Below are 18,503 nucleotides of genomic sequence, written 5' to 3'. Positions count from 1 at the left end.
GCGGGCAGATTGTTCGAGGTCAGGAGTTCAAAACCAGCCTGAGCAAGAGGGAGACCCCCGTCTCTACTATAAATAGAAAGAAATTAATTGGCTAACTAATATATATATATAGAAAAAAATTAGCCGGGCATGTGGCACATGCCTGTAGTCCCAGCTACTCGGGAGGCTGAGGCAGAAGGATTGCTTGAGCCCAGGAGTTTGAGGTTGCTGTGAGCTAACACCATGGCATTCACTCTAGCCTGGGCAACAAAGCAAGACTCTGTCTCAAAAAAAAAAAAAAAAAAAAAAAAAAAGTGTGCTGGATTCAGCTCAAACTACCTTGTGAGAACCAATGGTTAAATTTTCAGGAATTTTTTGAGCCAACTGTCTTCACTTTGGTAACCTGAAACCAGCAGGTGGGTGTATTTGCACTGCCCACCTTGGTAAATGCTACAAATCAGGTATCCCGAGTCTGTTTTGAACCATTTATCAGCACATCACTGCATCTGACTGATTGTTTTCTCCAAAAAGAAAGAGGCAAGCTTTTCAGCTGACAGAGAGAGGAGAAATAAGGTGTGGAAGGTTTGGGGTGTTTTTTTTTTTTTTTTTTGGAGACCAGTCTCACTCTGTCGTTCCAGCTAGAGTGCAATGGTGTCATCACAGCTCACCACAACATCAAATTCCTGGGCTCAAGCCATCCTCCTGCCTCAGCCTCTTGAGTAGCTGGGACTACAGGTGCACATCACCATGCCTAGCTAATTTTTCTATTTTTTGTGGGGAGGAGTGCGGGGTGGGGGGTCTCACTCTTGTTCAGGCTGGTCTCGAACTCTTGAGTTCAAGCGATCCTCCCACCTTGGCCTATGTGGAAGGTTTGAGTCAGGAGAAAATGTGAGTCATTTTGGAGAGTGAAAAAGTGAACATACTTGGGCAGTGGTATAGGAATGCCAGGCAGAGACCTGTTTGACATTGGTGGAGTGACACCAATTTGTGGGCTTTTCTTCAACAACCTTCAGCTGCTTGGGTGCAGGCTTGGTGTAATCCCATAGTTGAGTTGAATTAGGTGTGGTTTGGCTAGCAAGTACAACCTAGGGCTTACAGTGAACTAGGCACTGTGCCAAGTACTTTGCAGAATACAAAAAAAGAACGCAACATGACCCCTCCCCCAAAGGAACTTAGTCTTATTGGAGAAATAAGATATATATATATGACAAGGAGAAAAAATAACTAGCAGTCCACAGTTGAGAAAGCAAATGCAGGGAGTAGCAGGACTTTGGAGACAGGTAATTTTTTTTTAATAGATAGTGAGAAAAATGAAGTCACAGACTTTCTTAAAAATTGGTAGTAAGAAAGAAGAATTAGGCAGGTGATCACAGCTGAAAGGATTTTCCTGCGAGCGGAAACCTGTTGATGTTTGAAGGAGCCAGGGGAGAGGAAGTGATTAAAGATGCAGGAGGGAGGGAATGGAGACCATGGAGCCTTGTCTGGCCCAGAAGCAGAGAGGGTCTTGGGAAGGACAAGGGAAGCACTTGCTCTTGCGTGCAAAGCACTGGGCTGGGGATTCAGTGCAGCTCAAGCTGAAGGCAGGGAGGATGGAAATTAGAATTGAAGAATTCCCAGATTCCAGAGGTACAAAGGCTGTAATGAACCAAGGGAAGGATCCTATTGCACACACCCCTCCCCCACAGGATCTTCAAGCCTGGATCAAAGAGGACTTGGACTTCTCCCTTCTCTTCCACCACTTGGGTCCAGATTTGCTCTGTAATCTTCTCTTGTTTTTTTCGTGTCACCTCAGGAAACCTGAAACAGTTTATCATAGATACCAAACTATTGTCAATCACTGGAGCCAACATCTGGTCAGTAAACAGCATATTTAAGCTGCAATCTCTTTTCCTCCAGCAGAGGGGGTATAGCTCAGGGGTAGAGCATTTGACTGCAGATCAAGAGGTCCCTGGTTCAAATCCGGGTGCCCCCTAAGAGCAACACTTTTAAGATGGTAGGCAAGAAGGACAAAGCTGACTGAACACCACTTCTGTGGTGTGCATTGTTCTAATACAAACAGTAAGTAAGGAAATGTATATTCCCCCATACCTTTGCTTACATCATGCTTCTAGTACCCAATACAATATGCAAACATGGAAGCCACTACACAATGTGATACCTGCATTGGTGGGGTGTCTTCTGAAACCTTGGTTGTTCTTGGGCATGTGGGGAAACTTGTACCCCTGAGACCTTTCTGTTATAGAGGAAAGAAACATTTTCGCAGTAATGTTAATACTAAGACACTATTTTCCTATCTCACTCTTGCTCTTTCATGAGTATACAGTAGAGCTTAGATGATGTGTGATATCACAACAGATTAGATACAGAAGCACAAGAAAAACCACCTGTTTTTCATTAGGCCAGCTATTAAAGGGGTTTCAGAAAAATAAAAAAACTAAAGTATAGCTACTCTTCTTACTAAATATTTCTGTTTGGAAAAAATGTACTTTTCATTTTAAAATGTTATTTATTTTAGCAAATGATGGGCTTATGATTATCTTAAATTAATAAATATTTAAATATTTCTCAATTTTAATTTCTAGTCTGGCAAATGTCATCAGATATAACCTATATGAACAAAAACTCTTTTGAGGTCCTCAATAATTTAAGAGTATAAGGGGTCTAAAATGAAAATATTTGGCCAAGAGGTGGCTCACACCTGTAATCCTAGCACTCTGGGAGGCCGAGGCAGGCGGATTGCTTGAGGTCACGAGTTCGAAACCAGCCTGAGCAAGAGCCAGACCCCCCCCATCTCTACTATAAATAGAAAGAAATTAATTGGCCAACTAATATATACAGAAAAAATTAGCTGGGCATGGTGGCACATGCCTGTAGTCCCAGCTACTCGGGAGGCTGAGGCAGGAGGATTGCTTGAGCCCAGGAGTTTGAGGTTGCTGTGAGCTAGGCTGACGCCATGACACTCACTCTAGCCTGAGCAACAAAGCGAGACTCTGTTTCAAAAAATAAATAAATAAAAATAAAATAAAATGAAAATATTTGAGAACCACTACTTCAAGCAAAGAGGTGGATCTGGGAGAGGATGCTGGGGTTCTGAGAGGGCTGGGGGAAGAGATGACATCTGAGCAGATTTTAAAGAACATGTAGGCCGGGCATGGTGGCTCACGCCTGTAATCCTAGCACTCTGGGAGGCTGAGGCAGGTGGATTGCTCGAGCTCAGGAGTTTGAGACCAGCCTGAGCAAGAGTGAGACCCCGTCTCTACTATAAATAGAAAGAAATAAGCCAAACAACTAAAAATAGAAAAATTAGCCGGGCACGGTGCCGCATGCCTGTAGTCCCAGCTACTTGAGAGGCTGAGGCAGGAGGATGGCTTGAGCCCAGGAGTTCGAGGTTGCTGTGAGCTAGGCTGATGCCACAGCACTCTAGCCCGGGCAACAGAGTGAGACTCTGTCTCAAAATAAATAAAATAAAGAACATGTAGTACATAAAGCAAGAGAGAGTGTACAAATCAATGAGGTAGGAAACTGAAGGATATGTCAGAAATTTAATGGTGTTGCTGGAGCATGAAGTAAAAGAGGCAAGGTGGCAGATGAGGCCAGGGAGGAAGTAGACCATTTCAGGAAGTGACTTCAGCGTTGTGGTAAGGAGCTTAGACTTTACAAGTACTAGTGGGCCAGCACAGGAAGATTATAGTAAAACCACTTAGAGGCTGTTGCAATAGATTTGAACGAAGGGCAGAGTTTGGGAGGCATGAACAGAAAAGTTTAGGAAATAGAGTCAAGTTGATAGACCTCAGTGACTAGATCTGGGAGACTGAGAGAAGAATTAATTGTTTCTCTTTTCTGGTTGAGACACTGATGGTTGTACCAACCAAGAAAACTGTTCCTCCCATAGCCTTCCCCATCTTGGTTGATAGCAATGCCATCTTTCTGTTGCTGAGGCCCTTAGTCTTAGAGACATTTTCACTCCTCTCTTTTTTTCATACCCCACAATTTTGTTGGCATTTCCTCCAAAACACATCCAGAATCTGACCACATCACATTACCTCTACTGCTACCACTCTAGTCCAAATCACTATCATTTATCTCCTGGGTTAGTACAGTAGCTTCCTGACAGATCTCCTCTTTGTGTACATCCCACAGATTAGTCTCAACAATTAAACCACAGTGACCCTTCTGACACATTAGTCAGATCATGTCCCTCCTCTGCTTAAAAATCAAACAATGGTTCCCCATTTCACTCAGTAAAAGCCAACATCCATAGTGACTTGGTTCCATTACTTTTCTTTTTTTTTTTTTTTTTTTGAGACAGAGTCTCCCTTTGTTGCCCAGGCTAGAGTGAATGCCGTGGCATCAGCCTAGCTCACAGCAACCTCAAACTCCTGGGCTCAGGCAATCCTCCTGCCTCAGCCTCCCGAGTAGCTGGGACTACAGGTATGCGCCACCATGCCCGGCTAATTTTTTCTATATTTATTAGTTGGCCAATTAATTTCTTTCTATTTATATAGTAGAGACGGGGGGTCTCGCTCTTGCTCAGGCTGGTTTCGAACTCCTGACCTCGAGCAATCCGCCTGCCTCGGCCTCCCAGAGTGCTAGGATTACAGGCGTGAGCCACTGCGCCCAGCTGGTTCCATTACTTTTGACCTCATCTCCTACTACTCTTCCCTTCACTTACCCTGTCCAGTCACACCTGGCTTCCTCGCTGGTTCTCACGATTCAGGTATACCCCTGCTTTAGGATTTTCATTGGCTAACTCTATCTGGACTGCTCTTCACCAGATAGCCATATTGCTATTCCCACACCTTCAAGTGTTTGCTTTAGCTGGGCTTATTGGCTTGCTTGCACCTGTAGTCCCAGCTACTTGGGAGGCTGAGGCAGGAGGATTGCTTCAGCCCAGGAGTTCCAGGCTGCAGTGAGCCATGATCATCCCACTGCACTCCTGCCTGGGTGATAGAGCGAGGAAAAAAGTTTTTGCTTTAATGTCAACTTCTTCAATTTTTTTTTTGCCATCCTGTAATGAGTTTATTTGTGTTCTAAAATAATGAAATATAAACATGCACCTTACCACATCATGGGTCATGGCCAACACAGAAGTTGGACTGGAAATCCTTTGGTCCTGGTGCTTCTGTTTCATGGAAGAACCACATAATATGTGACCACTGCTTCCATACTTTAATTGTTTCTTCCAGTTCCATCTTTCCAGTAATGACCAGAAGATCAACCACCTGGAGTTTGTGATATTGGCATTCTTCATAAACATGTCTCAGACTTTATTCCGTCCGTTTCACACTGAGGTCTATCTAGAATAAGTGACAATGTTTGGCATTTCCCCACACCAGGAGCTGTAGAGCTTACCCACCCTCTTCTTGGGCTTGTTCATGTTTGTACTGAAAATGGGCTTCACCGATGTGCTGGCCCCAGCAGCAGCGCTGTGGAAGCCACTTGCTGCCATTTTATTAGAGAAACCACCTCTCTATTTTTATTTTTTTATTTAATTTCTTTTGAGACGAGGTCTCCCTCTGTTGCCCAGGCTAGAGTACAGTGGACTCATCATGGCTCACTCCAACCTCCAACTCCTGGCTTCAAGCCATCTTCCCACCTAGGCCCTCCAAAGTGCTGGGATTACAAGTGTGAGCCACCGCTCCTAGGCTCACCATTCTATTAATTGCAATCTGAGCCTCCCATCTCTCTTACTTTGTTCTTTTAATTTTTTATATCTATTCCCACAGAACATACTATATACTACAATTATTTATTATTTCTATTGTCTAGTGTTTAATATCCTCCACCTCCACCCCAGCACAATGTTAAGCTCCATAGGGGCAAGAATGTTTATCCATTTTGTTCCCTGATGTAACCTGAGTATGCCTTGGACAGAATATGGCAAAAGTAGGCACTCAATAAGTATTTGAATGAATTTATCCACGAAAGGAAAGCCAGGAGAATGAATGGCGGTTGAAGCTGTGAAAGGGGCAATTAATAAAACAATAGTTTATGTATTGTACAACAAAGAATGGTATGGTCCCATGCACACATAGACGGATTGATCTGTAGCATTACGATAGCACTTCTCAATTGTATCACATCCTAATGAAGGTGAGGTTAAAGCTCGCCCACCTCCCACCCCTACTCCCTTTGTTCCTCTGGGACCCCTTACATAGCACAAACTATTTTGTTATTCGTTAGAGTTTAGAGAAGTACCTGGCACGTACTAAGTGCTCAAAAGAGGCAGTTGAGCAAATTAACAAATCAATGTTTTCATGTCCCCAACTACTTTCATTTTTTTGTTTTTCTTCCCAGTGCAGACAAGACCCAACTACTCCGGATCCTCCGGATCACGTACACAGACTCCCGGTCTCATTAGCTTCTCCAGCTCCACCCCACCGAGCAGATAGAACACAGGCTTACGTAGTGGACTCTTTACGTCATAAGACAGCGCCCTGGGGAGGCGGGTTTAACAAGCTCCAGGTCACGTGCCGAGTGGGCGGGGCGTCTAAGTTCATATCCCAGCGTCCATTGCACCTACTTCCTTTCTCTCCTTTTCCGGCGTTCAAGATGTCGAAGCGAGGTGAGGTTTTGGCTCTAGGGTAATCTTCCGCCATCTGTCGCGGGTTTGTTGCTGGCTTCGCCGGGACCGGCAGCTGTAGGAAGCTGGGACGTTTTGCTCTCCTCTGGGCCGGAGAGAGAGAGGATGGGCACCGTGAGAGCTCTGGAAGGGCTTCTCGAAGAAGGCGGGGGGTGATAGTTAAGAGAGTGGAGCTGGCAGGATCTTGGCATGATTCTAGACCGAGCGTGGCGAGATGAGTCCGCGAATAGGGCTGCAGCAATGGCTTTGAACTTAGACTGGCTCGGGTCCTAGTTTGGGAACCTATACAGTCTTCTGCCTTGCGGGAGGTACTTCGTGTTGCAAAAGTTGGAGCGAGGGTTGAGTCGTCGGGCCTTTTAATTTCGACATCAGGGTGGGAATGGTGAGAAATCGGCTGTTTTCCATGAGAGCTGGGGGCACCCGGGGATGGCGTAAAAGGAATCCTTGAGAGGGCTAATTTGTTGTGCACAGTCTTCCAAAGCATATGCGCTGAATTTATAGAGTGAGAGTGAGGGGAACTCCGAACCATGTCTAGACACTGATTTCTTTTATCATGTTTCCCTTCTCTTTCTACCCACAGGACGTGGTGGGTCCTCCGGTGCAAAATTCCGCATTTCCCTGGGTCTTCCGGTAGGAGCGGTGATCAACTGTGCTGACAACACAGGTGAGGCCTTTGACTGCACCCTGCTACACTTCCCCTTTTAAAAGCACTCAGTGGGCCTTTTGCTAATGACCCATTGAGCCGTCAAGAAAGGGCAGATTAAGAGCACCGCTTTTGGGTGAAGCGGCAGCATTTTGTGTTGTTTGCTTCAATCGGTGGTGTGACAAGGTGTTCTTGGGGACTAATGCTTCGCCATTGAGACAAGGGAGGGGATGTGAAAGTATTTGGAAAATGTTACACTCGTGAAACTGCTTAATAGGCCCTCAGATTGATTTTTGTTTGTATCCTTGTATAGGAGCCAAAAATCTGTATATCATCTCTGTGAAGGGGATCAAGGGACGACTGAACAGACTTCCTGCTGCTGGTGTGGGTGACATGGTGATGGCCACAGTTAAGAAAGGCAAACCAGAGCTCAGAAAAAAGGGTGAGTACCCACTGAGTTGTCCTCATCTCCTGGTGGCTAGTGGAGGGATTTCTCCCTTTGCTGGAAAATGGAACATTGTTTTACAGTTTTCAAGGCCTCTTAAAAGTTTGATTTCCTTTGAGTGGTGGTGAGATAAATAATATATTCTTCATAGACAGCTTAGTGCTAGACCATGAGAGGTCACAGCTTTAAGGCTTATGACCACAGGCTGGTTTCCTTTTCTGGAATTACTGATTTGCAAGGGAATAATGGTTGTGGGAGCCAGGTCAAGAGGTGATCACAGCAAACACCTGGCCTGTTATGTTAGCACTTGGTACGTACAACACAGAGGGTATTCTTAATGCTGTAAGGCAGGGGTTTTTTTATAGATGAGATTGATTAACTCAAGGCGTGGCCTGTTGGAAGTTTGTTGTGGTTGGTTCTAAATTTCTTATGATAGAAACTAAAACAGGGAGTTGCTCATTGGTTAATCTTTAGCCCCAGAAGTTTTCCCACCAGGTGTATAAATCAAAAGAGGATGCCTCAAAGCACTACTTGTCATATCCTGGTTTTAGAACTTCGAATATTCAGTGCACTTAAGTTCCTGAAATTTTTTCCTGTGCCTGCTTAGTCTGTCTCTACCCTGGGATGTCTTGCTCTTCCACAGAATTCCTGGCCATCCCTTACTGTACAAATGTGATGTGCTGTCACTGCTATGTATTGTAGTTACTCCTTGTGTACCTGCACAATCCCATGATGCTCCCCTGTGCATTTTTAGCCTTTGGGTCAGAAATCTTACTTTGTTTATCTTTAATATTCACTTGAGGGTTTGGTAGTACTGTGGTTGTGATTAAACATTGATGAATCAGTGTGTTGGTTGGGATGAGTCTGTGTGACTGCACAGACTTTTTCCTCTTCTCAGAACACTTCTTGGGTCTGATTAGTGGCCTGGGGAGCTGTCAGAGAAGAGCAGAGCAAATGGCCATCACTTTGTGGGTTAGGTGGCAGGTAGGATGGACTGTTGGTCTAAATCAGTGGTGGGATAAAACTAAGGAACACTTCATGGATTTAAAAGCAATTGTGAATTACCAGTTCTGTTGATGTCTTTGGTTCTTGTTTCTGCTAAATTAATACATCCCCTCACTTTGGACTTTATAAGTAAGTAACAGGCTCCTGTGGAAAGGGTCAGGACTGAAAGTCCTGGATTTGTGCCTTTATTTGTCTACATGATGCACTTGTGAGAATTAGATGGTTTATATGAGGGTCCAAGAGAGGATGGTCTCACTAAATATATTTAGCTCTCAGTGTGTATCCCATTAACTTGATCAGCAGGTATCTACTTACCTAGAATTTTTTAGTTTTTTTTGGAGACAGAGTCTTGCTCTGTTGCCTGGGCTATAATGCCATGGAGTCAGCCTAGATTAGAGCAACCTCAAACTCCTGGGCTCAAGCAATCCTCCTGCCTCAGCCTGCCAAGTAGCTGGAACTACAGGCATGCCCACCAAAAGCCCAGCTAATTTTTTCTATATATTTTTAGTTGTCTAGCTCATTTCTTTGTATTTTTAGTAGAGATGGGGGTCTTTTGCTCAGGCTGGTTTCGAACTCCTGACCTCGAGCAGTCCTCCCGCCTCGGCCTCCCAAAGTGTTAGGATTACAGGCATATGTGGCTGGCCGTGGTGGCTCACGCCTGTAATCCTAGCACTCTGGGAGGCCAAAGTGGGTGGATCGCTTGAGGTCAGGAGTTCAAAACCAGCCTGAGCAAGAGCGAGATTCCATCTCTACTATAAATAGAAAGAAATTAATTGGCCAACGAATATATATAGAAGAAATTAGCTGGGCATGGTGGCGCATGCCTGTAGTCTCAGCTACTTGGGAGGCTGAGGCAGTAGGATCCCTTGAGCCCAGGAGTTTGAGGTTGCTGTGAGCTAGGCTGACGCCATAGCACTCATTCTAGCTTGGGCAACAAAGAGAGATTCTGCCTCAAAAATAAATAAATAATAAAAACCAAGTTTTTGCTCTATTACAATGACATACCCCACAACTAGGAAGTTATTAGAAAGGTATAAGATAAGGTGTCTGTATGATAAGATGTATACAAAAAATTTATGGTCGAGATCCTGGGCATACTTGTGGAGTTCAAGGATTACATATATGCACACTAGCAGTTACAGGTTTTCTTTGAGAGAATTATATACTGGAAGGAATATTGCCTAATGAGAGGGGTTCATAGCTTGACTTCTCCAGTCATTCAGTGGAGGGTGATGTCCCATTCCCAATTTTGTGATATTAGAATTTTACTCGTACCTACTTGTTAGGTGAAGTAGGGGAAGGCGTAGACATTGCTTAGCAAGCTTCAAAAGAGAATACAGATTTACGCTTTTACAGTTGCTAGAAGATAATTATCAGTTTTGAGTTAAAAGTGAATCAAGTCTTTCCTTAAAGAACGATTCCTGTTTGTGCCGTCTCTTACACTTGCTTTTAGGAAGAAATGCTAATGGCAATTGTACATTCTGTCCAGACAAACTGCTTTTGTGTTGGTGCTAGTACTTGACAGGTTAATGACTAGTGTTCTTTTTCCCCCTCTTAGTACATCCGGCAGTGGTAATTCGACAACGAAAGTCATACCGGAGAAAAGATGGTGTGTTTCTTTATTTTGAAGATAATGCAGGGGTTATAGTAAATAATAAAGGCGAGATGAAAGGTGAGAAAGCAGTCTACGTTGTTGCCTAGCTCTGAGTTTGGATGGTTTAACTCTGGTCTCAAACTACAGACAAAGGACTCTCTGATGTCTTACCCTGTCTCTCATTCGTCTTTTTTTTTTTTTTTTTAATGTAGGTTCTGCTATTACAGGACCCGTTGCAAAGGAATGTGCAGACTTATGGCCCAGGATTGCATCCAATGCTGGCAGCATTGCATGATTCTCCAGTATGTTTGTAAAAAACATTAAAAAGTATTTGCTCGTAATGCTTGCCTCCCTGTTCATTTCTACACCCTTGACAACAAACCCTTGACCATTGTCTTCTTTGTAAATGAAACTAGTAGTGGTGTGCCTGTACTCCCAGCTGCTGAGGTGGGAGAATCACTTGAGATTAGGAGTTCAAGTCCAACCTGGACGACATAGACCTCATCTCTGAGGTAGGGGGAAAAGAAACATGAAAAGTTACTTAGATTTCAGGTCCCTAAAATAAATTACAGATAGTAGAGACTGCTTAATGACAGGTTACCCTGTATAAGCCATCCTACAGTGGGAAGGGTGAGGTCAAGTGCATAGTTAGATCCTGGACACAAGCAGGGATTTCCAGGAGTGGTGTGACTGGTAGCCTGTTTGTATATATACACACTTTTTAGCAGTTACAGGTTTTCTTTGGATAAATTATGTAAATATTTGTAAAACTTAACATGGTAATTGCCATGTAAATTTACTCTCATGGTGGAAGATGATTAATTTGATAGTACCTGTAGGTGTTTTGCTGCTATTAAAATGTTTTGACAAACAGGTTGACTGTATATTAATATTTCACACTTTTGTACTTTGGATTTCAGAGTCTAGTTTGAGAACATAAGGGGAAGTTGTGCCAGCACAGTAGTTATAAATGCTGGCAAACCCAGATGGGTGGTCACACTGTTGATAGTTACACCTGAAGGTAGGCAGTGGTTGGCATTTTTTCCAAATTGCATGAGAGGTGGCATACTCAGTATTTGTGAGAGTACTAGTTTGGATCAATTATGTAGAGGAAAGACCAACTTTTTAGGTGGAGGTTTATGTTCATATATCTGTATCTGAAAACAATCAGCCTTAAATGTTAAAATATATGTGAAGGACCTGGCATGTAGTCACTTGGTGAGACTACTACCCTTTTGTTTTCTGAAACTAGGTATGGGATGTTCCAGAACTAGAGTGTTGGTTCTAACCTGGAGAGTTTTAAAATGTTTCCAAGCCTTACCTCAGACCAATTAAGTCAGGCTATGGAGGGTAGAATCCAGGCATCAGTACTTTTTAAAGCTTCCAGCCAATTTCTAGGTATAGCCAAGGTTGAGAAACAGTGCTGTGTCTAGGGTGAGCCAGTCTTGGTTTTAGGAGTGTTAAATCCAAAAATCTCTAATATTACAGAATTGGACCTTAACCCCTTCCTGAGTGGTGAACTTCAAATCTGCTTTAGTGTGGTATGAACCCTCCAGGCCAGCCATTTAAAAAATGAATCCTTATTTTTATGCCTTTTTATTTATAATGATAATGTATAATCCTTACATATTATCCTTAATGACTGCTACTTCAAATTTTATTTTTCAGATATTTATTTTCTTGCCTTGGGCTGAAGCCTTGGTATTTGAGACAGAGTCTTGCTCTGTTGTCCTGTCTAGAGTGAGTGCCGTGGCATCAGCCTAGCTCACAGCAACCTCAATCTTCTGGGCTTAGGTGATCCTCCTGCCTCAGCCTCCCGAGCAGCTGGGACTACAGGCATGCACCACCATGCCTGGCTAATTTTTTCTATATATATTAGTTGGCCAATTAATTTCTTTCTATTTATAGTAGAGACGGGTCTAGCTTTTGCTCAGGCTGGTTTCGAACTCCTGACCTCAAGCAATCCTCCCGTCTCGGCCTCCCAGAGTGCTAGGATTATAGGCGTGAGCCACCGCGCCCAGCCCTAAAGTATTTTATTTTTGTTATGTCCTCCCAAAGTTCTGTGTAAAAGATTTCATAGAGGCTAGGCACAGTGGTTCACACCTATAATGCCAGCACTCTGGGAGGCAGAGGCCAATGGTTGAGCTTAACATTTTGAGACCAGCCTAAGCAAGAGCCAGGACTTGTCTCTACCAAAAGTAAAAGAAAAAAAAAGATGGTACGGGCATAGTCCCAGCTACTTGGGAGGCTGAGGCAAGAGGATCACTTGAGCCAAGGAGTTTGAGGTTGCTGTGAGCTATGAAGGTGCCATTGCGCTATATCCAGGGTGACAGACTTAAAATAGGATTCAAGTTATCTCAGATTTGATTTATGCGAGCTTGCCTGTCATAATAAAAAGAGATAACTCTAAAGTAGTGAATTAACAGGATTAGTGATTTTTCTGTACAGGTATAATGCAACCTTTTTCTAATTTGAAAAGCAATATTTGTGCTTTTTGTATAAAAATAGTAGCAAATATATCCTGAGTTTGTTGCCTCATCTATCAAATAAGGTTAATAGCAACTCAGGGTTGGTGTGAGGAGCACAGGAATTTGTATAACATGCTTTGATATGTAAAGCATCTATATAAGGGGCAATTTGGAAATAGTATAAATTAGGAAATAATCATTGTTCACTAATCTATCATGTCTAAGATTAGGCCAGACACTTTGGTCAGTACCTGTAGTCCCAGCGACCTGGAAGGCTGAGGTGGGAGGATCCGTTGGGCCCAGGAGTCAGAGGACAACCCCTCCCTCATCTCTAAAAAAAAAAAATAGCTAGAGGAAAAGTATGGTCATGTGTATTGACCAAGTGTACTTTTTATTTTAAAAGGATGAATACGAGCTAATGAAAAAAAGAGGGATGGGCAGGGGAGAAGGCTGTGTAAGTGGCCTAACCAAGACCATGAGACTTAAATTCTGGGTCTGGCTCTGCAGCTAACTGGATTTGGGGAACCTTTCTAGGCTTCAACTTCTAGCTTGTAAAGTGAGAGCTGGAAGTATTAATAGATGCTACCAGAACTCGTTCTGATCAATTCTGGGTACAACCTTTTCAATGGGACTGAGTTCTGAAATAAAATGGAATACCGTGTGAAAAGTGAGCATCTATCTTGTTCTTAAAAGGAAAACTTCTCCCCACCCCTTTCAGTCTCCAAATCCTCCCGCATAGTCAGTCTCCAGGTCACCTTCATCTCCAGGCCATGCAAGCAACTTCCCCCACCGTCATAAAGAGCCACCGGGTCAACCCAGGGTGAGTGGGGAAAACAGGGTTTGTGTCGCAGGGGTCCTTGACGTAACAATGCGGAGGGGAGGCCCTGTATAGGGCCCTCGTCTCCCATCAGGCCTTTGGCTGCGGTGGTTGGGATGGCATACTTGTGCCACTGCCCTCTGCGACTGGAGAAGGGCTTTATCTTGGATGGGGTGGCGGTGAGCACCATGGCCCGCACCTATGAGCTCACGAGGCCCAAGCTGTGGTCTGCTATTCCGCCCTACAACGCCCAGCAGGACTACCACACCCGCCGCTATTTCCAGAGCCACGTGGTTCCGCCCGTTTTGCGGAAAACTCTTCAGGTATAGGAGCGTCGCACCAGGAGACCCCACGCACCGCCCCAGATCCCCGCATCTCACTGCAGCGCCCTGGCCACCCAAGAGGCGCCACCACTCACTTCCCCTCAGTTTTCTTAATGAAACCCGAGAATAGGAAAAGGGGGGTGCCAGGTTTGAGCACAAGCTCTCTGGGCTCACAGAATGACCTTCCAGCCCTGCACTTGGGAATAGATTAATTTCGGGTGTCTAGGGAGTAGTGCTCTAAGCCGCCAGTCCCAAACTAGTCGGTTTCATTGTTCATCATGACATCACGGGCCCGCCCTTCGGGGTGACTTCACACCGCAAATTCTCTAAATGGGCTAGAATCCGTGTGACCTCACCGAGCAAGACAAAGGGAACTGATGCGACCTTCGGCGCAAGGCGCCTTCCGCCCTGTGACGTCATAGTGGCGGAGCTTGGGGCTCCTCTCCCGGACCTTAGAGCCGAAGGGAAGGAAGCCTCCCCCACCTCTGCGGGCCTCCATTTCTTCCCTGGCCTTTTCCTGGGCGCAGGGTCAGAGATTCTGAGGCTATTTGATGGTTCCGTTTTCTTTTCCAACATCTTGCCTCCAGTATTTGCGTTTATATATATCAGTGGTGTGTGGGAGAGAAAGGAAAACTTATGGAGTTACTCTATGAACAAATCTGAGGTTTTTTTGTGGTCCTAAATATTTGTGTTCGCACGTGTGTACAGTGCATGTACATGGACACACATCTGTGTCTAATCATGTAACTTTTATGTCAGAAGGAACCAGAGTTCCTTCCAGAGGGAGAGGAAAGGGAATAACTTTTGAGTATTTAAAAGCTTGAAAAAATGTGTACACATTTTTGAATTTTTTTTTTTTTTTTTTGAGACAGAGTCTCACTCTGTTGCCCCGGCTGGAGTGCTGTGGCGTCAGCCTAGCTCACAGCAACCTCAAACTCCTGGGCTCAAGCGATGCTCCTGCCTCAGCCTCCCGAGTAGGTGGGACTACAGGCATGGGCCACCATGCCCGGCTAATTTTCTCTATATATTTTTAGTTGTCCAGCTAATTTCTTTCTATTTTTTTAGTAGAGTAGGGGTCTCGAACTCCTGAGCTCAAACGATCCGCCTGCCTTGGCCTCCCAGAGTGCTAGGATTACAGGTGTAAGCCACTGGGCCCCGCCCATTTTTGAAATTTTATGTTTGAATTTTTTTAAGTATTCTTTAATTGTCAAACCCACCGTTTGTGGTAGGTATTTTCATTTACGTATAAAGATGATGGTTGTTAAACTTTTACTATGCCAGGCCCTTTATCGGTGCTAAGTCACTTAAATTTCACAGCAATGCAACTTTCACTGATGAGGAAATTTGAGGCCCAGAAAATCTGTGTCATTGGCCCAAGGTCACAGAACTTGATGATGGCTGAGCTGGAATTAGAACCCAGTCTGTCCGGCAGCAGTCTGATCCCTTAACTGCCAAGCTACACTGCTGCTCCTGAGGGGCAGTAGGTCATTAAGTGTATTTAATGTGTCTGCCCAGTTACTGCCAGGCTGTCAGGCTCTGACCTCTCCCCCCTGCCTGCAACAGCACTGGGAGGGACTGCACCGTGCCCTGTCTGCATGGTGGCTGACAATCTTGTGCTTTCTCCCTCGCTTTCAGGATCGCTGTGGTACAGGAAGGGATGGCTGGGTAGTAGATTACTACCACATCTTCGGACAAGGACAGAGATACCTCAACAGGAGAAACTGGTCAGGGGCAGGCAAGTGCCACCTCTGTTTCCAGCCTCACCATGGTCTCAATGAGGGACAGCAGTGCACGTCCCACAATTCAGAGAAGGAAACTGGGCGGTGGGGAGGTCTTTTGGGGATGGGGAGGCCAAGGGACTGCCTCCTTACAACTTTTCTGCTTACGTGTGAACAGATGGTACCACAGTGCTCCCTAATATTTAGTTATTAAGCACTTACTGTATGTGAGGCACTCATTACCCTCACGCTATCACCATGTTACAGCTGGGGAGACTGAGGTTTTTTGAGTTAAAGTGATTTGCCAAGGAGGGCTGACCTGGGATTATAATTCCACTCTTTCCAACTCTAAAGCCTGTTGTTCCTCTCACTGCTCCCTGAGCAGGCTGTATCCTGATCATTTTCCAGGCCAGCTTTAGCAGCAGGAGAGAGTTCAGAGACACTTGCCAAGGCAAACCCTCCTCCCACCCAACACCACCATCCTCGGCCACATTCTAGTCATATGATCCTTTGCACCAATCGGCCAAATTGATCTCATCCTTTTTCTCCCGATGGTCAGGCAAGGAGGAGATTTTCTCATTTCCTGGAGCAAGGCAAGCTCCGCTAAGCCCAGAAGTTTCTGGCCCCTCTTGTTCCAACATATACCATTTGCAGTTTTCCTGCAATAATTCCTGGTATGGGGGTTGATCTCTAGGAAGACTTTTGTCTCCTCAACCTCACCAGCCCTTGGCTTTTCAGTCCAGAAGCTCAGGACGTTTGAGGATGTTTGAGGCTTGAGTGTTCAGCTGTGGGCGTGGGGAACACAGTAACAACAGCTGGCTTGGCATCCCATACCAGCCTTATGGGAGTGGGTAAGGCAAAAGGGGGCTGAATGCAGGCTCAGCACTCTATCCTTGTCCCCAAGGGCATTCCGCCCAGCAGGTGACCGGGCATGACCACTACAATGCTGATCTGAGACCCATCAACGGGTTCAATGGTCGGTTTGGCTACCGCAGGAACACCCCAGCCCTCCGCCAGCGCCCGTCCGTCTTTGGAGAGGTCACCCAATTCCCTCTCTTCTAACAGCATCTCTTTCCTTCACAGCCTTCGACCTGGATTTCTAAGATGTTTAGGTGAACTCTCAATGTTATTTTATGTATAAAAAACATTTATTTGTGTCTCCAAGTGTGCTGTTTCTTCCCTGGGGTTGGAGGAGAGAGCAAGCTCAGCTTCTCTACCCTCTGGAGAAGAGGTGAGAGGAGAAGGGGCTCCTCAGGCCTGGGCCCTTGCACTCCATGGCAAGGAGTGCCGGGCTTGAAAGGAGAGGCCTCACTTCTCCCCTGCCAGTGTGGTAAGAGGGAAGCATGCATGTGACTCACCCCCCAACAAAGCACTTCCCAAAGTGTCAACAGGGCCCCAGGTCAGAAACTGTCTGCTTGCACATTATAGGATGTTTAGCAAAAAAAGGAAAAAGAGAAAAAAAAGCTGTCTACTGTTTACATGATCGTTACATATTCTATGCATGGAACAAACACCTGTACCCATAAATATGTAAATTATTATATATCAATAAAAGAGGCCGGGCGTGGTGGCTCACGCCTGTAATCCTAGCACTCTGGGAGGCTGAGGTGGGTGGATCGCTCAAGGTCAGGAGTTCAAACCAGCCTGAGCAAGAGTGAGACCCCGTCTCTACTATAAATAGAAAGAAATAAATTGGCCAACTAATATATATAGAAAAAATCAGCGGGGCATGGTGGCGCATGCCTGTAGTCCCAGCTACTCGGGAGGCTGAGGCAGGAGGATCGCTAGAGCCCAAGAGTTTGAGGTTGCTGTGAGCTAGGCTGATGCCACGGCACTCACTCTAGCCTGGGCAACAAGGCGAGACTCTGTCTCAAAAACAATAAAAATAAAAGAGAAAAGAGCAGAGTAGGCAGTGCGCCGCAGAGATTGGCATTGGTTGCCCTGAGAAGGGTTTCCTGATTTTCCCGATGGAGTCATCCCATCCAAAGAACTGACATCTTCCTTCTTTCCACCCTCAATTCATCAAGAGGTAGAGGGTGAAAAAGATGATATCTGGGTGCGTTTTAGTCCAAGTATTCTGACATAGTAATATTGCATTTGTGAACATTTTCTCTGCTTATGCTATGTCAGTTTCCTTTTCAACTAATTTGCAGGATGTCATTTTTTCAAGTGTTCCTATTCAGTTGCTTGGTGGCCAGGAGAAAAGCCAAAGCAGATGATGGATACCAAGGAAGGTGGGGCTTTATTAGAACACAGAGCTTGCCAGGACTCTAGTGTGGGTGGAACCTGACTGTTTTGAGTCACCAAACATGCAAAAGAAGACACCCACAAGTTGTGGGGTATAGCCCAGGGGTTGAGCATTTGATGACAGATCCAGAGGTGCCTGGTTAAAGTCGGAGTGCCCTCTTTCTCCTTTAGCTTTTTCCACTAGCAAAGACAAGTAACTTCCAACTCATTCTTGTCCTGAAACACTAGTTCCTCCCACATTCCAAGTGACCACTCAGACATAGCCCCTGAAAACCCGCTCAGGCTTCAATTAAGACAGTGTTCCTGAGAAAATTCTAAATCTAAGATTATGTCTGAGAGCTTTGAACACAATTGGGCAATCTGATGTATTACAGAGTAAAAGAGGCTGGGCGCCTCCTTAGCTCAAACGATGTGCCCATCTTGGCCTCCCAGAGTGCTAGGAATACAGGTGTGAGCCACGGCACCTGGCCGGTCAGAGTTCTTGGAATGGAATAGATACTCATTCTGGCCCCTTTAAGCAGAAAAGGAATCTACTGGAAACGTGGTGGGGACTCACAGAGTTGGTAGGAACCTAACTCAGAAAGCAGTAACTATGAGGAGCCATGAAGCAGGTAGCTCTAGCTCCAGCTCAGGTCTTGTCTCTGGAAGTGTCCACAGCTGGTGCTGCCAACTCTGGGCATT

At 45.1% G+C, this 18,503-nt stretch overlaps 2 protein-coding genes, 1 long non-coding RNA gene and 2 other non-coding genes across 5 annotated transcripts; 4 read left to right on the top strand and 1 right to left on the bottom strand.

Annotated features, from left to right (window-relative positions):
* Window positions 1-855: 855 nt before the first annotated feature.
* LOC105872128 (uncharacterized) lies at window positions 856-6,283 on the bottom strand. The gene is made up of 3 exons (XR_001154447.3): window positions 6,178-6,283; window positions 5,042-5,276; window positions 856-1,776 (listed from the first exon to the last, which is right to left on the bottom strand). It is a non-coding gene; the product is annotated as an uncharacterized LOC105872128 (long non-coding RNA).
* On the top strand, window positions 1,880-1,951 carry TRNAC-GCA (transfer RNA cysteine (anticodon GCA)). The gene has a single exon. It is a non-coding gene; the product is annotated as a tRNA-Cys (tRNA).
* A 109-nt stretch (window positions 6,284-6,392) lies between the features above and the next one.
* On the top strand, window positions 6,393-10,590 carry RPL23 (ribosomal protein L23). The gene is made up of 5 exons (XM_012765940.3): window positions 6,393-6,544; window positions 7,143-7,226; window positions 7,519-7,647; window positions 10,214-10,327; window positions 10,462-10,590. Exons 1-5 carry the CDS (start codon window positions 6,532-6,534, stop codon window positions 10,542-10,544), a joined length of 423 nt encoding a protein of 140 aa, XP_012621394.1. The 5' UTR covers window positions 6,393-6,531; the 3' UTR covers window positions 10,545-10,590.
* LOC142862328 (small nucleolar RNA SNORA21) lies at window positions 7,258-7,392 on the top strand. The gene has a single exon (XR_012913393.1). It is a non-coding gene; the product is annotated as a small nucleolar RNA SNORA21 (small nucleolar RNA).
* Window positions 10,591-13,257: 2,667 nt separating the features above from the next.
* On the top strand, window positions 13,258-16,737 carry SPMAP1 (sperm microtubule associated protein 1). Its single transcript, XM_012765941.3, has 3 exons — window positions 13,258-13,857; window positions 15,493-15,592; window positions 16,480-16,737. Exons 1-3 carry the CDS (start codon window positions 13,651-13,653, stop codon window positions 16,635-16,637), a joined length of 465 nt encoding a protein of 154 aa, XP_012621395.1. The 5' UTR covers window positions 13,258-13,650; the 3' UTR covers window positions 16,638-16,737.
* Window positions 16,738-18,503: the final 1,766 nt, after the last annotated feature.

The sequence above is a fragment of the Microcebus murinus genome, chromosome 18 (genome assembly GCF_040939455.1).
Source record: "Microcebus murinus isolate Inina chromosome 18, M.murinus_Inina_mat1.0, whole genome shotgun sequence".
Taxonomy (NCBI): domain Eukaryota; kingdom Metazoa; phylum Chordata; class Mammalia; order Primates; family Cheirogaleidae; genus Microcebus; species Microcebus murinus.
This window is presented reverse-complemented; position numbering and strand designations above follow the sequence as displayed.

Coding starts and splice junctions, on each gene's coding strand:
- RPL23 (XM_012765940.3), top strand. Junction 7,227..7,518: donor CAACTGTGCTGACAACACAG/GTGAGGCCTTTG, acceptor ATCCTTGTATAG/GAGCCAAAAATCTGTATATC. Junction 7,648..10,213: donor ACCAGAGCTCAGAAAAAAGG/GTGAGTACCCAC, acceptor TCCCCCTCTTAG/TACATCCGGCAGTGGTAATT.
- SPMAP1 (XM_012765941.3), top strand. CDS start 13,651: ATGGCATACTTGTGCCACTGCCCTCTGCGACTGGAGAAGGGCTTTATC. Junction 13,858..15,492: donor TTTTGCGGAAAACTCTTCAG/GTATAGGAGCGT, acceptor CCTCGCTTTCAG/GATCGCTGTGGTACAGGAAG. Junction 15,593..16,479: donor GAGAAACTGGTCAGGGGCAG/GCAAGTGCCACC, acceptor CTTGTCCCCAAG/GGCATTCCGCCCAGCAGGTG.